At 35.7% G+C, this 15,475-nt stretch overlaps 1 protein-coding gene across 18 annotated transcripts in view; it reads right to left on the reverse strand.

Annotated features, from left to right (window-relative positions):
* Positions 1 to 15,475, reverse strand: part of CHL1 (cell adhesion molecule L1 like) — a 184,072-nt gene that overhangs the window by 60,084 nt on the left and 108,513 nt on the right. For 16 of the 18 annotated variants that reach the window (XR_004312000.1, XM_032458078.1, XM_032458074.1 and 13 more), the window contains 5 exons: positions 13,980 to 14,167; positions 4,574 to 4,696; positions 3,305 to 3,475; positions 2,303 to 2,350; positions 393 to 513 (listed from right to left, as the gene is read on the reverse strand). Coding sequence is in view for 17 of the 18 variants with exons in the window: in XM_032458078.1 (XP_032313969.1) it covers positions 393 to 513; positions 2,303 to 2,350; positions 3,305 to 3,475; positions 4,574 to 4,696; positions 13,980 to 14,167 (651 nt within the window). In the remaining variant the exon portion in view is untranslated. The remainder of the gene's footprint in view (positions 1 to 392; positions 514 to 2,302; positions 2,351 to 3,304; positions 3,476 to 4,573; positions 4,697 to 13,979; positions 14,168 to 15,475) is intronic. The other 2 variants (XM_032458079.1, XM_032458075.1) reach the window with 1 other exon arrangement.

The following is a 15,475-nucleotide window of genomic DNA, read 5'->3' on the forward strand; positions in this document are numbered from 1 at the left end:
GAGAAAGCGTAACCAGCAGGAGCAGGACAGGATGATACAACCGAGGGACAAAAACCTGGCACCAGTAGTGATGCGCTGCCTTCTGACAACCTCAGGCTCAAAGGACGGCAATCCCCCCGCTTCCTTTGTCCACTGAGGTAGAGAGAACGGTGTCAATGTCACCTCCACTCACACTATCACAACCTGACAGAGCGACCTAATTATAAATCAATCTCAGTCACAGCCTGAAATCTGGAGAGTGAAGTGCAAATTACTTTCTCCAGAAACGTAGTAACGGGATTTTTTTTTTTAAGAAATCATTTAAGAAGGTATATGCAGGCACACCTTCGCTGACACCGTACTCTTTACAGAACTGGATGGATAAAGTCATGAAAAGGAGTCAAGTTACTCACAGGCCTTCAGCAAAACACTCCAGCAGCAGGGTGTCCCCTTTGAGGATGGTAACTGAGGACTCACTGCCACTCTCGGGAGGAGGCAACAGTAGCCTGGGTTTTCTTTGCTTGATTGAATTTGCTACAAAACAGAACAGAAAAGTCTCAGATTTCTTTTTTTTTTTTTTTTCCAAACAGAGAGAATTAAACTCCTTTGGCACTAAATCTTTCTTAAAACCCACTTAACCATATGGACCTGTGTGTGTGTATATTTATACACACATTTTAATATATTTTCACACATTTATTTCACACATTTTAAAATAGTTCCATTTAAACAGACTCCACTCTTACCATGAAGCATTGGTGGCCCTTCAGAGTTGCATCAAGTTTTATAAAGGTTATGATTTAAACTGCATCTTCAAATTCAGAAGTTCTAACACTGTTCAAGAAGATGTGTTTCCTGACGAAAGCCCTTGAGTTACTGACAGTCTGTGGTTTTACATTCTACATTTTAATCATACCTGATCACGTTTCTTGGCTATGTATATTTTCCTTTAATTTAATATGCCTAAGTATTTGACAAGATTCCTGTTATAATACAGCTTCCTAAGCCCTGCACCCAGAAATTGGGATTCAGGACGTCTGTGGTGGACACCCGGCACGTGTGACTGTGTCAGGCTTTTCAGGTGACGCCTCGTAGTCTCCGTCCCTCAGAGACAAACGCTGTTGTCGGGAAAGATTAGCCAGCACTCTCCTTAACTGCATAAGGAAGAGTTCCATTTCTCATTTTTTAAGAATATGTTTCAAATATGATGGCAAATGAGGAGGGCTTCCATTTTCAATGTAAATTTTTATTTCATTTCCAAAACACAAATTGTGTTTTACATCCAGCGTTAACGTGATATGACACGCAAAGCTGACATGCTGTAATCAGAATAGACGAATGAAAGGCACTGGGAGACGTGCATACCTTGCTATAGCTTCCTCACACGTGTTTATTTGTTGAAAAATCAGTTAAACATGTATTATGTGCAATGGTTTTTACTGAGTGCTGGCAAGATACATCAATACATGTTTGTTACTGACCTCAAAGAAAATGATATTGGCCATATATACTTAATCATAGCATTTTCAAAGTGGGGGTGCACCCAGAGGAGCCCTCATCCAGCCCTGCCGATGTTGTCAGTGCATCAGGTATGTAAGTTAGTATAGAGGATTCCATGCTGGTCCCAATTATAAAAGGAATATTTTTTGCATTCATGCATATTTGCACATTCTCTTCTTTATGGAAAAAGAAACTACTATTTAATTCAAGTTTACTGAGGTACCTTCCATAGAACACTAATTCTGAGAGATGTTCTAAGGAAAAAAATTAAACAAACAAACAAAAAAGTTTCAGAGACAGATGAGTTTGGAAAATGCGGCAAACTATATTCTTTCTCAGAAAAGTCACAACGGACAGTTGCATATTAAGTATTATGAGAGGTCGCGCAAAGAAAATAACCATTTAACTTTCTTAAACCCAATGCTTTCTCTGCCTCTGTTGACATCCAACCATTTCTTTTTCCTTTTTTCATGTTATAGCTCTGAATCAAACTGCTGATCAACCATAAGGGATATTTTGAAAGACCCAGAATAATTACTCCATTAAAAATATAGTTACACGTATGCATGTATTTATCTGTTAATCACCTATAAGTAGATGGGGATATTTGTATAGTTATGCATTTATAAATATCATCCTTTTGCATATATTTAATGGGTATGGGAGGCAACTGAGCCCTCTGTGCTAACAGATTTTCCTAACTAGGAATACTGGTGTTTTAATAAACTCATGAAGGTATTTAAAAAAAAAAAAAACTCAAATCCTGACAATGAGCCACTATAGGTGAAAATTAATGTCAATACTTTACATGTCATCAACTTACCCTTTGAACCAATTTCTGTGGATGAACTTGAGTCATTAGCATGCTTTACTGAAATTAAAAAAAGATGGAAGAAAAGAATTCACAAACATAACGGCAGATGCTGACATCAAAACAGAATGAAAAGTCACAGTTTTCTCTTAGAAAAATTACAAAATGAGATACAACCAAGGCTTCACTAGAAACACCATCTTTGGGGACACAGTTGCAAATTATTTATAATGAGCTTAATTTTGAACTACCACAGATGAAATCCAGGTGGAAAGGATATAAATTATAGCTCCATTAAAGAGAACTGAGATTACCCGAGGATGCCACAGTGAAGCCCTGGCACAGGGTATCTACACGTAACAATGGAAAAATCATGAACCAAATTAGACAATGGAGTGGTCATGCCAACTTTTGACTCTACTAGAGCTAATTATTCAGTCTGAACTATTGGGGATTATCTCTGCCCTTTGAATCTTATTTTTTTTTTATCCCGCTAATAATGGCTGTTTTCAAACATGGGAACCCAGACTGGCATCTGCAGAATCAAGTAGGAAAGAGAAGCAATTCAAATAACTTTGCCAATCTGAGAAGGACAAAAGAAGCCTGAAGGATAAAAATTGTAATGTTGCTTCTTTCTATTTTTGAATTTATTCCTTTCTCCCACATTTTCAGCCTGCAGGTTAATCCAAAATCACAGATATTCAGAGCCTGAGACTTGCTTAGAAAACCCTGGAATTTCATTGTGTATTCTGCCCAGGAAAAATGACTGGATCCTCCAGACAGCAAATAAAATGCGTTTGTGCTATGAACTGAGATTTGACTCTGGCTGCAGGAGACAGAGCTGCTGTAGATGTGCAGCTGCAGATGTCTCTTTCATCTGGATGAAGTCTCTAGAGTTGAACTAAACAATGGTGGAAAGCGTCAACTCAGCTTCAACTGGCTTCAACCGGAATAAAATTACAAACACATTTGTATTCCGCATTCACGATGGGACCGTAAATTATTTGGACTTACAACTGTTAACTGTTAGTTTCATTGGCATTTTCTGCACAATAGTCCTTAATCTTGGGAAGGCAGCAAAGCAGCAGTAGTCATTCCGACTGTCTTTTTCTTCCACATTTGCGAAGTACAGGTCCCCCTTCTGGCTCATGTATACTCTTTCATCTTGTTTGATGTGCTCTAATTCTGGAAAGAAGTATTGTGTCATTAAAAGGGGCAACTGTCCTTTATTGTGCCTCATCTTTTTTTTTTTTTTTCCCCATTTTCCTCTCTTATATTATTTCAATTCATTTTATTTTCCATGTCAGCTCTCCCTATTCCTCTCAAGTCTGGTCTTCCTATAGAAGCAATGAGTCATAGTAAAAAGTTGAAATTAACAAAACAAAACAAAACACAACAAAACCCTTGAAAGCACACCTTTCAATGTTAACCAGAGAAGTCCACTGGTGGACAGTCAGTCTAGACGTCCTCCCTCTCCTTACCATCCAGGACTCTGCTTCTGCTCTATGGGTCTGCATTGGCTTAAACTGGTCCAATTCAGATAATAGCCTAATTGTTACTTTTATTTCATTAGGATCACATTTCTTTAAAACAGATCTCCCCCAAAGTGTGTCTGAGATATTAATCTCTCTTCTGTGAATGCAGTCTGGAAAATTCTAGGATGGATGGAGTCTGGAACATTTGGCTGCAGCCCAAAGTAGCTACTTTTCACTTCCTTCCAAGTACTATATAATTATTATTTTTCTCCGTGGGCCACAAGAGGAAACATTTAGAGAACACTGCTAAGATACATGCCATAAGCAGGCTTTACAAGAAGCTGGAATTCCAACTCAAGAGTTGGTAAAATTTTTTTGGCAAATTTAACACAGAAGTTAATATTTATTTCTATGTGGGTCATTGTATGAAGTAGGTTCAACATTATTAAAATAGAAATATAAGGCTAGACACATAGTTACAAGCCATCTTCAACTCTGACATGGATAATATCCCAAAGGTAAGTTCTTCGGAATATAAAAAGTATTTCCATCACAGACCTACTTGATCGTATCAACAGCCTCTACTTTTTTCAGATATGGCAAAATCAAGAAATATACTGAGTTGTTTTCTAGTGGCTTCAAGTATATTTAGGACTTGGAGCAGACTGCAGATGGATATAGTTTTTAAAAAACTATGATTCCACATTGATAACCTTGTATTATTTTTTATCTTTGGTCCCACTATGTTATCTGACACGATGCATTAAATTAAAATGTCCCTTTATTGCTAGAACAGAACATTACTTACCGATATTCATCCAATAAATGTGTAAAGGCGGGAGGCCTTTGGGAGGGTTGCATGGGAGGACGATTGGATCGCCCTCCTCCACTTCAAGAGGGTCAATTTTTTCTTTTGGGAATTTTGGAACATCTGATATTAAAAAAAAAAAATTTTAAGGCATTATTTAAAAATTTTTATGTTCCATGTAATGTCTTAACATTACAAATAATATATTAAAGCATTCTTTTTAAAAATAGGAGCATTTTAAATAAATTCAACACCCTTCAAATCTTAGTTGTCCTCTTTTTCCTGCAGAAAAATCTGTAACGCATCCTTATACAACCTTAAAAATATTTGTGCCTTTTGTAATTGTCGACAACAGGTATTTTTGCTATGTGACATCAATAAGGCAACAATATGCTTGTGCACATTTCTCTATGCAGACGTCTAAAGCTCTGAATCATAGGAGTCACTCGTTTTTAAGTTTTGATAGACATGGAACCTTTTTTCTCCAAACACTGTGATCTATTTTTAGATGGATACATATTCTCTGTCTTTTGTTTTATTGTGAAGCTCTTTAATGTGATTGGCAAATAGTCTATTCAGTACATAACCAAACTAAATAAACCATTCAAGACCCACGTGGGGAAAAAGGCACGAATACAACGAAAAGCCAAACATGACCACTGTAAATTGGAAAGAGAGCCATTCACATTGGAATCACTCCCAGCAAATGAAATTTTAAGTGAAATGGAATTAACGTAGGAAAGGAGACTTTGTGAGTTTTCAACATATTGTTTCTTTCCCAGGCTCGAATCAATTTCCTAAAGAAGCAATGCAGTTACACTGGGAACATAAGTCACAGCTGTGCAGAATTTGAAATCCAATACCAATGTTTGATATTTTTACTAAATTTTTTATAAAATAGCTTTAAGAATATTCAAAATATATTCTGCCTGAACATTATTTGTATCTTTCAACTTTGTTAGGGGAATTTGCATTATAGAATTACTCAGGCTCTGATGGACGAGAAGGACTTTAAGAAGGTATTGATGACATTACTGACCTGATGGAATTTATTAGCAGGTATTCCAACTCTGTATTTCATCCTTATATTGTGGTTCACAGAAGATTATCGTTATTCTTGGAAGTCTAAAGATACACTATTCATTGTAAAACTTTCTTCTTGAGAAGTTTTGTACTGTTTCTGTAAATTTGTTCCCTTGCCCCTTAGTGGTGGAGGGAATTTGCTGACGTTTTTCTTATCAATGCACTAGCTGGTTACAATGAATTGCTTTTTGTCTAAATTCAAGGACCCTTCAAGGCTTAGCGTTGCAGGGGGCAGTGTGGTTATAACAGCACCTTTTTGCCAGTTCAAAAGGCAGGCGTCAGGCATGTGACAGTCCTCCCTCAGTGGATTCCCTTGTGCTCAACCCACTCTAACCGATTTCTCCTGGCAGGTCTGGAAAGATATTTGGGATGGCAACCATCTCAGAATCATGCTTTTGCTCTTGGTAGCATGAAATTTCCATAAAAAGATGAGAAAGCACACTGAGTACATTCCTACATTTACCTTGTAGATAAAATATCAATACCACAGCCTTAGCTTTGACTCATGGCAAATGTTATGCAAGTCATTTTGCAGAAAGTATACCTCATTCAAATGCAGTTACTTACAAAACTATTATATATCCTGAGCTCCAAATTCAAATCACCTATTTTAGTATAACCTGCTATAACTGAAACCCAGTGTTTACTGATACTGAAGTTAGCAGTGTTGTTCAGTAATCATCGAATCTGTTTATATTCATATGCAAGAAGCAACAGAAGAAGGGAAACACACATTAGGAAATGGAAGGAGCAGGTAATCTCGTTCTGTGACAAGCACACTGCAGGTTGCCTAACATGAATACACAGTTCCAGGGTGAGATCTATTGTAAAGTAGTATAAAGCTCTAATTGGAGATCTGCCTCCTCAAAGCACTCAGAAACATCTAGTAATTCAGACAGACAGTACTGCCAGTGAACCACTATCTTCCTTACATTAATTACATCTAGATTATAAAATTGTAATTCCAAAAAATCTAACTATGCTATTCAACTGGCTTCCAAGGCATCCATAATAAAAAACAAATAAAATAAAATTTGTAAGTCTACCAAGCCCTTTATCGCATGCCATGAATCTTTGGAACAGCTTTTGACCAAAGATGAAATTAACCTCTGGAAACGGGGAAGAATATTTATATATGTAATAATTAAAAGTCTGAGAATAAATATCATAAGGGACATTAATTTGTCAGGTTTTTTTCTAGGTCTTATTCTTTGACTTTGAAACTATTTAGGGAGTCTACTGGCAAGCTAGAAAGTGAGCATTTTAACATCTACAAATAAATGTGAAATGTGATTATTATAACTGAACAGCAGGTATGATGTCTACCTTAATTCAAATAAAGAAATGACTATCTAAAAATAACTCCAACCAATGACTATGCTAATTGTGTTTCTCTGCTGATAAACATTAGCATTGTTGAGTTTGGACAGATGCAACGCTTTTAAAAATGAATCATAAACAATAATTTTTCTTTTGTGTGAGGCAACTACCCTGCTTTAGCTTGCCAACATGTTTCCAATGAGCGTGCCAGCAACACCAAGAACAAAATCACTTAACTGTGTTTCACTAAGGCTGGACCTGACCGTGGAATGGCCTCTCTGCAAAGGGATCAGAACCTTATACGTCAGCATCTATGTAAGCAGGACTTTAAGAATGTTTGGAAATCCCATAATAACCAAATGCAGATGAATACACACACACACACACACACACACACACACACACACACACACACACACAGAGTAGCAGACAAATTTCGAACAACAACTCCAAGTGTACAGGTCCCTGAAAACCCATCTACCATGAAAAACTTTCCTGGAGACAAATGAGCGACATGCTAGTCTTCTCTTTGGAGCTATCAACACACAACAAACCTGCAAATACAAATCTCTAGGGACTCTACAACCTGAGGTACTGGCAATGAGTTTTGAAAACCATCATCTTAATTCTTCTGACTTAACATACTAGAAAAACCCTTCATACTTGAAATATAGAAGACTTCTGAGAAAATATTTTGCATCTATAGGATAAACTGGGTTCTAGCCCAAGGACTGAAACTAACTGACTATGTAGTTTTAGACCAATATCTTTATCTTTCTGTGCTCCCTTCTACTTCTCTCTGGCATCCTAGAATCCTTTGAATTCATCTCTCTGGGCTCCTAGAATCCTTTAAATTCATCTCTCTGGGCTCCTCAAAAGTCTTACTAGGTATTAAGTTTCTTAAGAGCAAGCTGTAGAGTCCCACCATGCCAACACGCTTAATAGTAACGGTAGTAATGAAATGGCACCATGATACTTTAACTAAACACAAATCATTCTGACTAACCACTGCAATGACTTAACCACTATCAAGTTATGTAAACTACAGATTATCTTCCCTTGGCACCCAAGGAATAAAATCAGATCTCCCTATATTCTCTACCTCTGTCTAGGTCTGATACTCTACTGCCAAGGCATTTTCAATAAAGAAGTACAGTGCTTTTCAGTCCATCTAGAGGATGTGTTGACTAAATGATCAAAGCATAAGCAACACGGTACAGCATCGGGTGATACACATGTGCTCTGCAGCCAGCTGCTGGGGCCTGAATCCTGGCTTCATCACTTGCTATGTGAACTGACTTGTTACTTAGTATGCTTCAGTTTCCTCATTCACAAAATGGAAACTGTCATGACACCTCATTCATTGATTTGTGTCAAAGTTTAAGTTAACAACTTCATATAAACCAGTTAAGATAGTGTCGGGCACTTAAAAATCACTCAATGTATGTTGGCTATTATTCAAATATTTTCACTTTGCATGGTACCCACAGCCACACCACAGAGAGATGAGACAGACAAAGGGACAAAGAGCTTTGTTTTCCTGCTGTCTCTGATTTTTCATGTAGCCTATATCGTAACTTCTGACATTTTATGCAATTATTCGGAATTAACTTTCTCAGAGGAGGTAGAGAGGGGGTCAGAAAGAAATACTATGTATTTCATTAACAACCTACGATTTGTTTAATGAATTATTCCATGCCCCCTTCTCTGTCCTCTCCATCATTGGGCTAACCTTCCTAAGCCAAAGACCTTTATTTACTTTTGACTTCTCGCTCTGTTTACAGGACTGGCCTGGGGAGCTTTTGAGTGCCTTGCATTTCCCTTGAATGTACTTGGCAAATTGCGTTCAGTCTGGTGTCATTATCATGAATGCATGCTACTGAGCTCACATGCTGTATCACCCCTAACTCCAGTTTCTGTCTGTAAAGAGATTTAATTGATTCCCATTTCCTGTAGAGTAGCCCATTAATCCACTTAGGACTACAGAGAAATAACATTGCCTTTCACTCTATGAGCTGGTAATGAATTCACACGAAGGCAGGACGACCAATTCAATCCATTTCATTCTAGTCATTCAAATACTCTGAAGGATGAGAGCAAAACCCTCGGCCTTAATTAAACCTTTACAACTCTTAAGTTGCACCCTCAACTGAACAAATTGATCTTCTTTGGTTGGTTTGCATATATTAGTAGAAGAAACTAGCATATATAGCTACTAGACCTCTGTTTTTGCTGCCCAACCTCTCCCAAATCAGAGCAGCAAATAGCCATGATATGTCTTAAGGAAATTGTCCTGCAGAATCTGAGGAAGCTGTACCAATGTAGAAACCCAGCACACTAGAAATTCTAATTGGTTTCCATGAAAACAGTACATAGATGGTTTCATCCTAAGCCTACCACTCCTTAGATTACTTTAATAGCAGAAGATTACTTTAATGGTAAAGTAAATAGTAAAATAGATTACTTTAATAGTGTATAAATTGCATTATTACTTTCATTCAATCTTTTCTTCAGCCTCTGAACCAGTACATCAATTACCAATAATATGCATTCTTACAGCACCAATCAGATGATATAGAGGAGGAAGAATGGGACAGCATGATATCGTTCTCATTTTCAAGCATCCTAATTAATACGTATAACAGTGAAGAGACTCTTACAAAAAATAGGAAGTAATGCTTTCAGACTTCCAGAGAATTTATACATGGATATTCCTAACATTACTAATTATTACTAATGCTACTACTTGTAATAGCGAAAAGTTAAGAACAACCCAAATGGATATTACTTGGTGAATGGATCAACAAAATGTGATACATTAGTATCATGGAATATTATTCAGCAATAAAAAAGGAACAAACTACTAATTTATCCTACATGAATCACAAAGCACAGGCTAGGTGGAAGAAACTAGATGGAAAATACCATATGTTGTATGATTTCATTTATATGAAATGCTCACAAAAGAAATTTACAGAGGCAGGACACTGCCTGGGGCTGCAGGTAGGAAGAGAGAATGCCTACAGATGGGCACAGGGGATCTTTTGGAGATGATGGAAATGTTCTAATATTGGCTAATGATGAAATTTGTACTAAATTTTTTTTATGAAATAAAGTCACTGATTGTGCACTTAAAGTGAGCAAAATTTATTATGTGTAAATGATACCTCAAAAATCGTTTAAAGAATCCAAGGACAGAAAAGTCATCATAGGCTAAAATGGACTGAGACTGCTAAGGGGAGAAGGTGGATCTGTGCCCTGAAGAATGGGTCGCACTGAACAGCCAAAATAGAACTATTTGTATCATTATTTTAACTCCACTGATGTCTGTAGCAATGAAGGTGAGAACAGCCCACCTTACCCCCAGACTCTCACCACATCCAAAGGATGGAAGTTTCTTTAGGACAGACTTTGTTTTGCTCACTGCTGTATCTCAGATTACTAGAAAAGTGTCTGGAACATGAGAGGAGTTTAATAAAGATTTGTTGAATAATTCACTAACTCCATACCACATCTTGGAAAATCCAGTTCAATGATTTTCCACATGTTTGAAAACAGTACATCATGTTTGTTTGTTTTTTTTCCTTCTTTTTATTTTCCTAGCAAACTCAAATGCAATTCTGTTGAGAGCTAAAACTAAACATTGTATATAAAGGTTTCTGTTTGTAGGGGGTACTAACAAGATTTTCAGCTACAGTGCTTGTGTTGAAACTTAAGTGGATAAAGCCTTAAAGGTTGGTCTAAAGAAAAGTTTAAGAAATGAGAGATACAAACTCTACAACTCGAATCACAAAATTTCTGTCGATATAAAAGGAGAATCAATTCTCTATAGCTTAAGAGAAGAATCAATTGATAAAGCTTGTAGGAAGGTTTAAGCGGCCTCTGATTTATAAACTCCTAAGAATTGGGGTGGCGGTCCTATTCAACTTATAAGACATTACAGAAAGCTGTTAGATGACGAAGTAATTTCAGGAGGGAGTGGAAGTGATGCATAAGAAACCTAATTTATTACATTCTTTTCTACAGCAGCAGAAAAGATGGAGCAATTACCCACTACACAGCTCAGAGCCAATTCTCATCTCTTAACTATAACATTAGCAGATTGCGGCCAGAATTATCCTTCCATTGTTCATGTCTTCACTTGGTCTGCTTAGATAACGAGAGAAAATATATTTTTTAAAATCCTTTAAGTGCAGAATCTTATACTAAAACGTGCCATTTCCTTCTTTGCAATAGGTCTAGCAACCGCCTTTTCCTTTGTGTTTCCATAGCAACCACCAGAATTCAGGTTAGAGATCACCCTCATGCTTTGTTTCCTACAACAGATTTTTAATATCTCCTTTTTTCTTTCTCTCATCTTATTTCAGTTAATTAGATATGCATCTTATATAATACAGATAATAATATAGTTATACAATATAGATTATAACTATGGTTATATGGTTATAAATAGTTGTATCTATTTGATTTTATGATTCTCAACCACAGTTTTTATGGTAATACTTTCTGACCCAGAATTCATTAACATTTCCTACTGAGTGTCATTTCAAACCCAAACTTCAGAGGCCAGTTTCTAAATTTATGTATCACTACTCTGCCCATAGCTATATCAAACTTAGTAACTCAGTATATGTAATTCAGACAAATCACTCTGCTACATACCTATTAATTTTGTGTGCATAAGAAGACCATTTATAAAATAAATGTAAAGAATAATAATAATAAAAAAAAAGAAATACAACTAACATTCTTTTACCCACCACCCATAAGAAAAACATAAAATCACTATTATCTTTCTGCTTGGTAGAGATTCTCTCTCTTCCCCATTCCATTAGAGGTAACTACCATCCCAAATTTTGTTTTCATCATTCTTTTATTTTGCATTGTAATTCTACCACTATCTCCCTTTACTCTGAGTTTATTCTGTTACCCAAAATTAGCTCATTTTCATCTTAAAACTATGCTACCTATAAGATTAGATCATTCATTCATTTTTTTCACCCTTTCTTCTTTACTAAAGTATTTTTAAGATGAAAAAATATCCCTCTAACATAATACTTAAGCTGCCTCAAAGCACGTTTTGTTAAGCAGAATTTCTACTATCATCACTTCAAAATATATTCTATTTTCATTTGCTATTTCTTATTTGACCTTTGAGTTAGACATATGTTCATTAATTTTCAAAGACAGAAGGCATTTCTAATTTTCTTTTTATTAATGATTTATAACTTAACTGTATGTTGGTCATATTTACTTCATATCTAATATATCATTGCATATTGAAAAACATTCTGCAGTTTTAGGTATATTATTCTATACATGTTCATCACCTAGGGCTTGTAATTGGGTTCTTTAAATCTTTTGTGTGTTTACTAATGTTTCTTCTGCTTGAGCTACCAAGTAATGAAACAGATATGTTAACATCTCTCATTATTATAATAAATTTGTCTATTTCCCCTTATAGTTCTACTTTTGCTTCATATATTTTCATATTATATAAGCCTCGTGAATTAATCTCCAGGAAGCCTTTATAAAATAAAGTCTACTTTGGCTATTACTATAGCCATATCTTTTTCTCACATAGTATTTATCTATTAAAGATTATTTAAGGTATCTATTTATCTACTCCAAAGATGGGATAGCTTTTCCATCTTTATAGTTTATATAAGTCTATTTCCCTATGATTTAGATGTGTTATGTGGTAAACAGTTTATACGCTTCTTTAAATCATAGAGCATTAAGTCTATTTACTTTCATCTTTAATTGATTATATATTTAGATTTAAGTTTATAATGTCCTTCTTTTTTCTCTCCTTTCTTACTTTTTCTTCCCCCTCACACCACAGTTTGATAATTCCCTTCATTTTGCCTCATATTTGTAACGCAATTATTCTGTACATTTTAAGATACATACTTTACTATAGTATCTCCTCTAGAAAAACCTAAGGACTTTAGAAAAATTTAAACCCAGTCCCCTGGCCAGATTTTTAGGATAAGGCACAGATTCGTCTCATCATTTGTTTTTCTGAGACTGTGTACATTCTGCCCCCACCCACTGCCCCCCCCGCATCAAGTGTCCACATCCTGGAGGTCTATGACTTTGAATTCTTCAGTGTCTAGAACTCTGCAAGAAGAAATTGATGAGTAGAAACTCTTTACTGTTTTCTACCTAGGAATTTATTCTGTAAAGCCTTTGGTTAGAATCCATTAATGTTGGACACACCAAAATCTAGCAAAATAAAATAAACAACCAGATGTGAAAGTCAGTCATCAGAGATCCCATGCTACACAGGCTGGATCCGGTAATGATAAAGCCACTTACTCTCGGTGGTAATTATTGATAAATAACACCCTTAACAATAAAGTGGTTTGCAGTTTGCTGTCATAATTATTCATGGAAAACATTACTAATATATACCAGTTACTGGTTCTCTTCTCCTATTGGGCACCCATGATGTTGAAGTTAGGTGGGCCTGTGTGACTTGTTGTTGGAAGCAATTTTCTATGCTCTCTCCCCCAGACTCTTTGATGATGATGGCAGAAATTTCACATGGTGCAGACACAGAATGGTATCTTCATCAGCCTGGATCTCTGAGAGGCTGCATGGAGAACAGTTGCCCTGAAGAGCTGCGGGATCCACCATAAACTGCATCATCAAGGAGTAGCCTTGTGTTAGCACAGGCTTGGGGATTACCTGTTACTGCAGTGTAATGTGGCCAGATCTAACAAACATATCTAACTTAATTTCATCCTATGAGGCAATGCAAATACTGTTTTTTCCCATGGTCGATATATTATTACTGAAACACTGCAAAATTATGTTCCTTTCAAGGCCATCCACTTGTAAGTATCAAGATCTGGAAGACAATTTCCCTTATAAATAAAATACAAGGCCTATATAAGCTGATTAAATAAATAATCTGTTAATTCATTGGAGCCCTGAATAACTCCTACTTAACACTTCACTAAAACGTGTAAAATGAAATCTCCACTGTAATACTTACTTGGAACTATGAATTCGATTTCTTCTGACATAGCGATTCCCAGTTTATTAGAAGCAAAGCAGCGGTATTTCCCTTGAAAGTGAGCTATGTGCCCCTCATTTGGGATCTTGAAGGTTCCTGAGCTGTTAGAGACAATTATCCGAGGGTCAGAGAGATCAAAAGGTTTGTCATCCTTAGTCCACGAAAATCTGTAAAATAAAACAGAAGTTAGTAGCCCTGAAAAATCGTAACACATTTCTTAAAGTATTTACAAACAAATGTAGAGAAATGACAAAACCAAGATATCTTAAAGTATATATATATATTTTTTTTAATTGAATGTAATACAAAAAAGGGTCTCCAAACAATCTGAAAAACCTTATAAAGTGCTATATACTGAATGTTTATGGCCCTCTAAAACTCGTATGTTGAAGCCCAATTCCCAAAATAATAGCATTTGAAGGAAGGGCCTTAGGGAGGTGATTAAGTCATGAGGGCGGGTCCTCAACAAATGGGATTAGTGTATTTAGAAGAGAGATCTCGAGAACACTCCTGCTGCCTTTTGCCATGTGAGGTTACAGGCTATTTATCAACCAGGAAGTAGGTCATCACCGACACCAAATCTGCCAGTGACTTGGTTTTGCTCTTCTCACCTCCAGAATTGTGAGCAACGTATGTTTTTATTTAGGCCTCTCAGTCTGTGGTATTTTTGTTATAACAGCCTGAACTGACTGAGACACAAGTCCTTAAAAACACTGTGACAACTGAGAGAGAAAAAAAGTAAACAGAGGTTTTATTCTGTTCCTTTTAACTTAAAGTTACATTTAAATTTTTTCCCATTAAGAAGATAATGTAAGATCTTTATTAGTATTTTAGAGACTATAATATTTGGAGACTAAAAAATAAAAATACATAATGCCTCTGTATGTGTATTTGTATGTATGAAGAACACATTTGATATTCAAAAACACACAAGTAATATGAAATTGGTCATATTTCCTATTAATACTTTAGACATATTGTAACATATTTGAGACCACAATGAATATATAATTTTGCCATTTGAATTTCTCCAATTATTACAATGCTACTAAAGACAGATTTAATGGCTCCATTATCTTCTGTCATATGGTTACTCTTTAAGTCACGTAGTTATTTCCATTTTTTTCCCTTTTATGAATATTGTGATAAACAATCCTACATATTTATTTTTAAGTACATATCCAAATACGTCATTAGGCTAATTCCTTAAAAGTGAGATTGATAAACCAGTAACATAAAAGCAATTTTATAGCTTTTGATAAATATTACAGAATTGTATTTCAGAAAAAAAAATAAATTAGTTAAATTCCTACTCTAGTATGTGACAGTATTAGTTCTATGGACAAGGCTGTAAAAAGCCTTTTTTTTAAAACAATATTTATCAATCTAATAGATAAATAATGGCTTTACAATTAGATTTTATTTAGTATTATGTATCAATTACCCATGCAAATTTGGGTATGTTTCAGGACAAC

This window comes from Camelus ferus, chromosome 17 (genome assembly GCF_009834535.1).
Source record: "Camelus ferus isolate YT-003-E chromosome 17, BCGSAC_Cfer_1.0, whole genome shotgun sequence".
NCBI classification, from domain to species: domain Eukaryota; kingdom Metazoa; phylum Chordata; class Mammalia; order Artiodactyla; family Camelidae; genus Camelus; species Camelus ferus.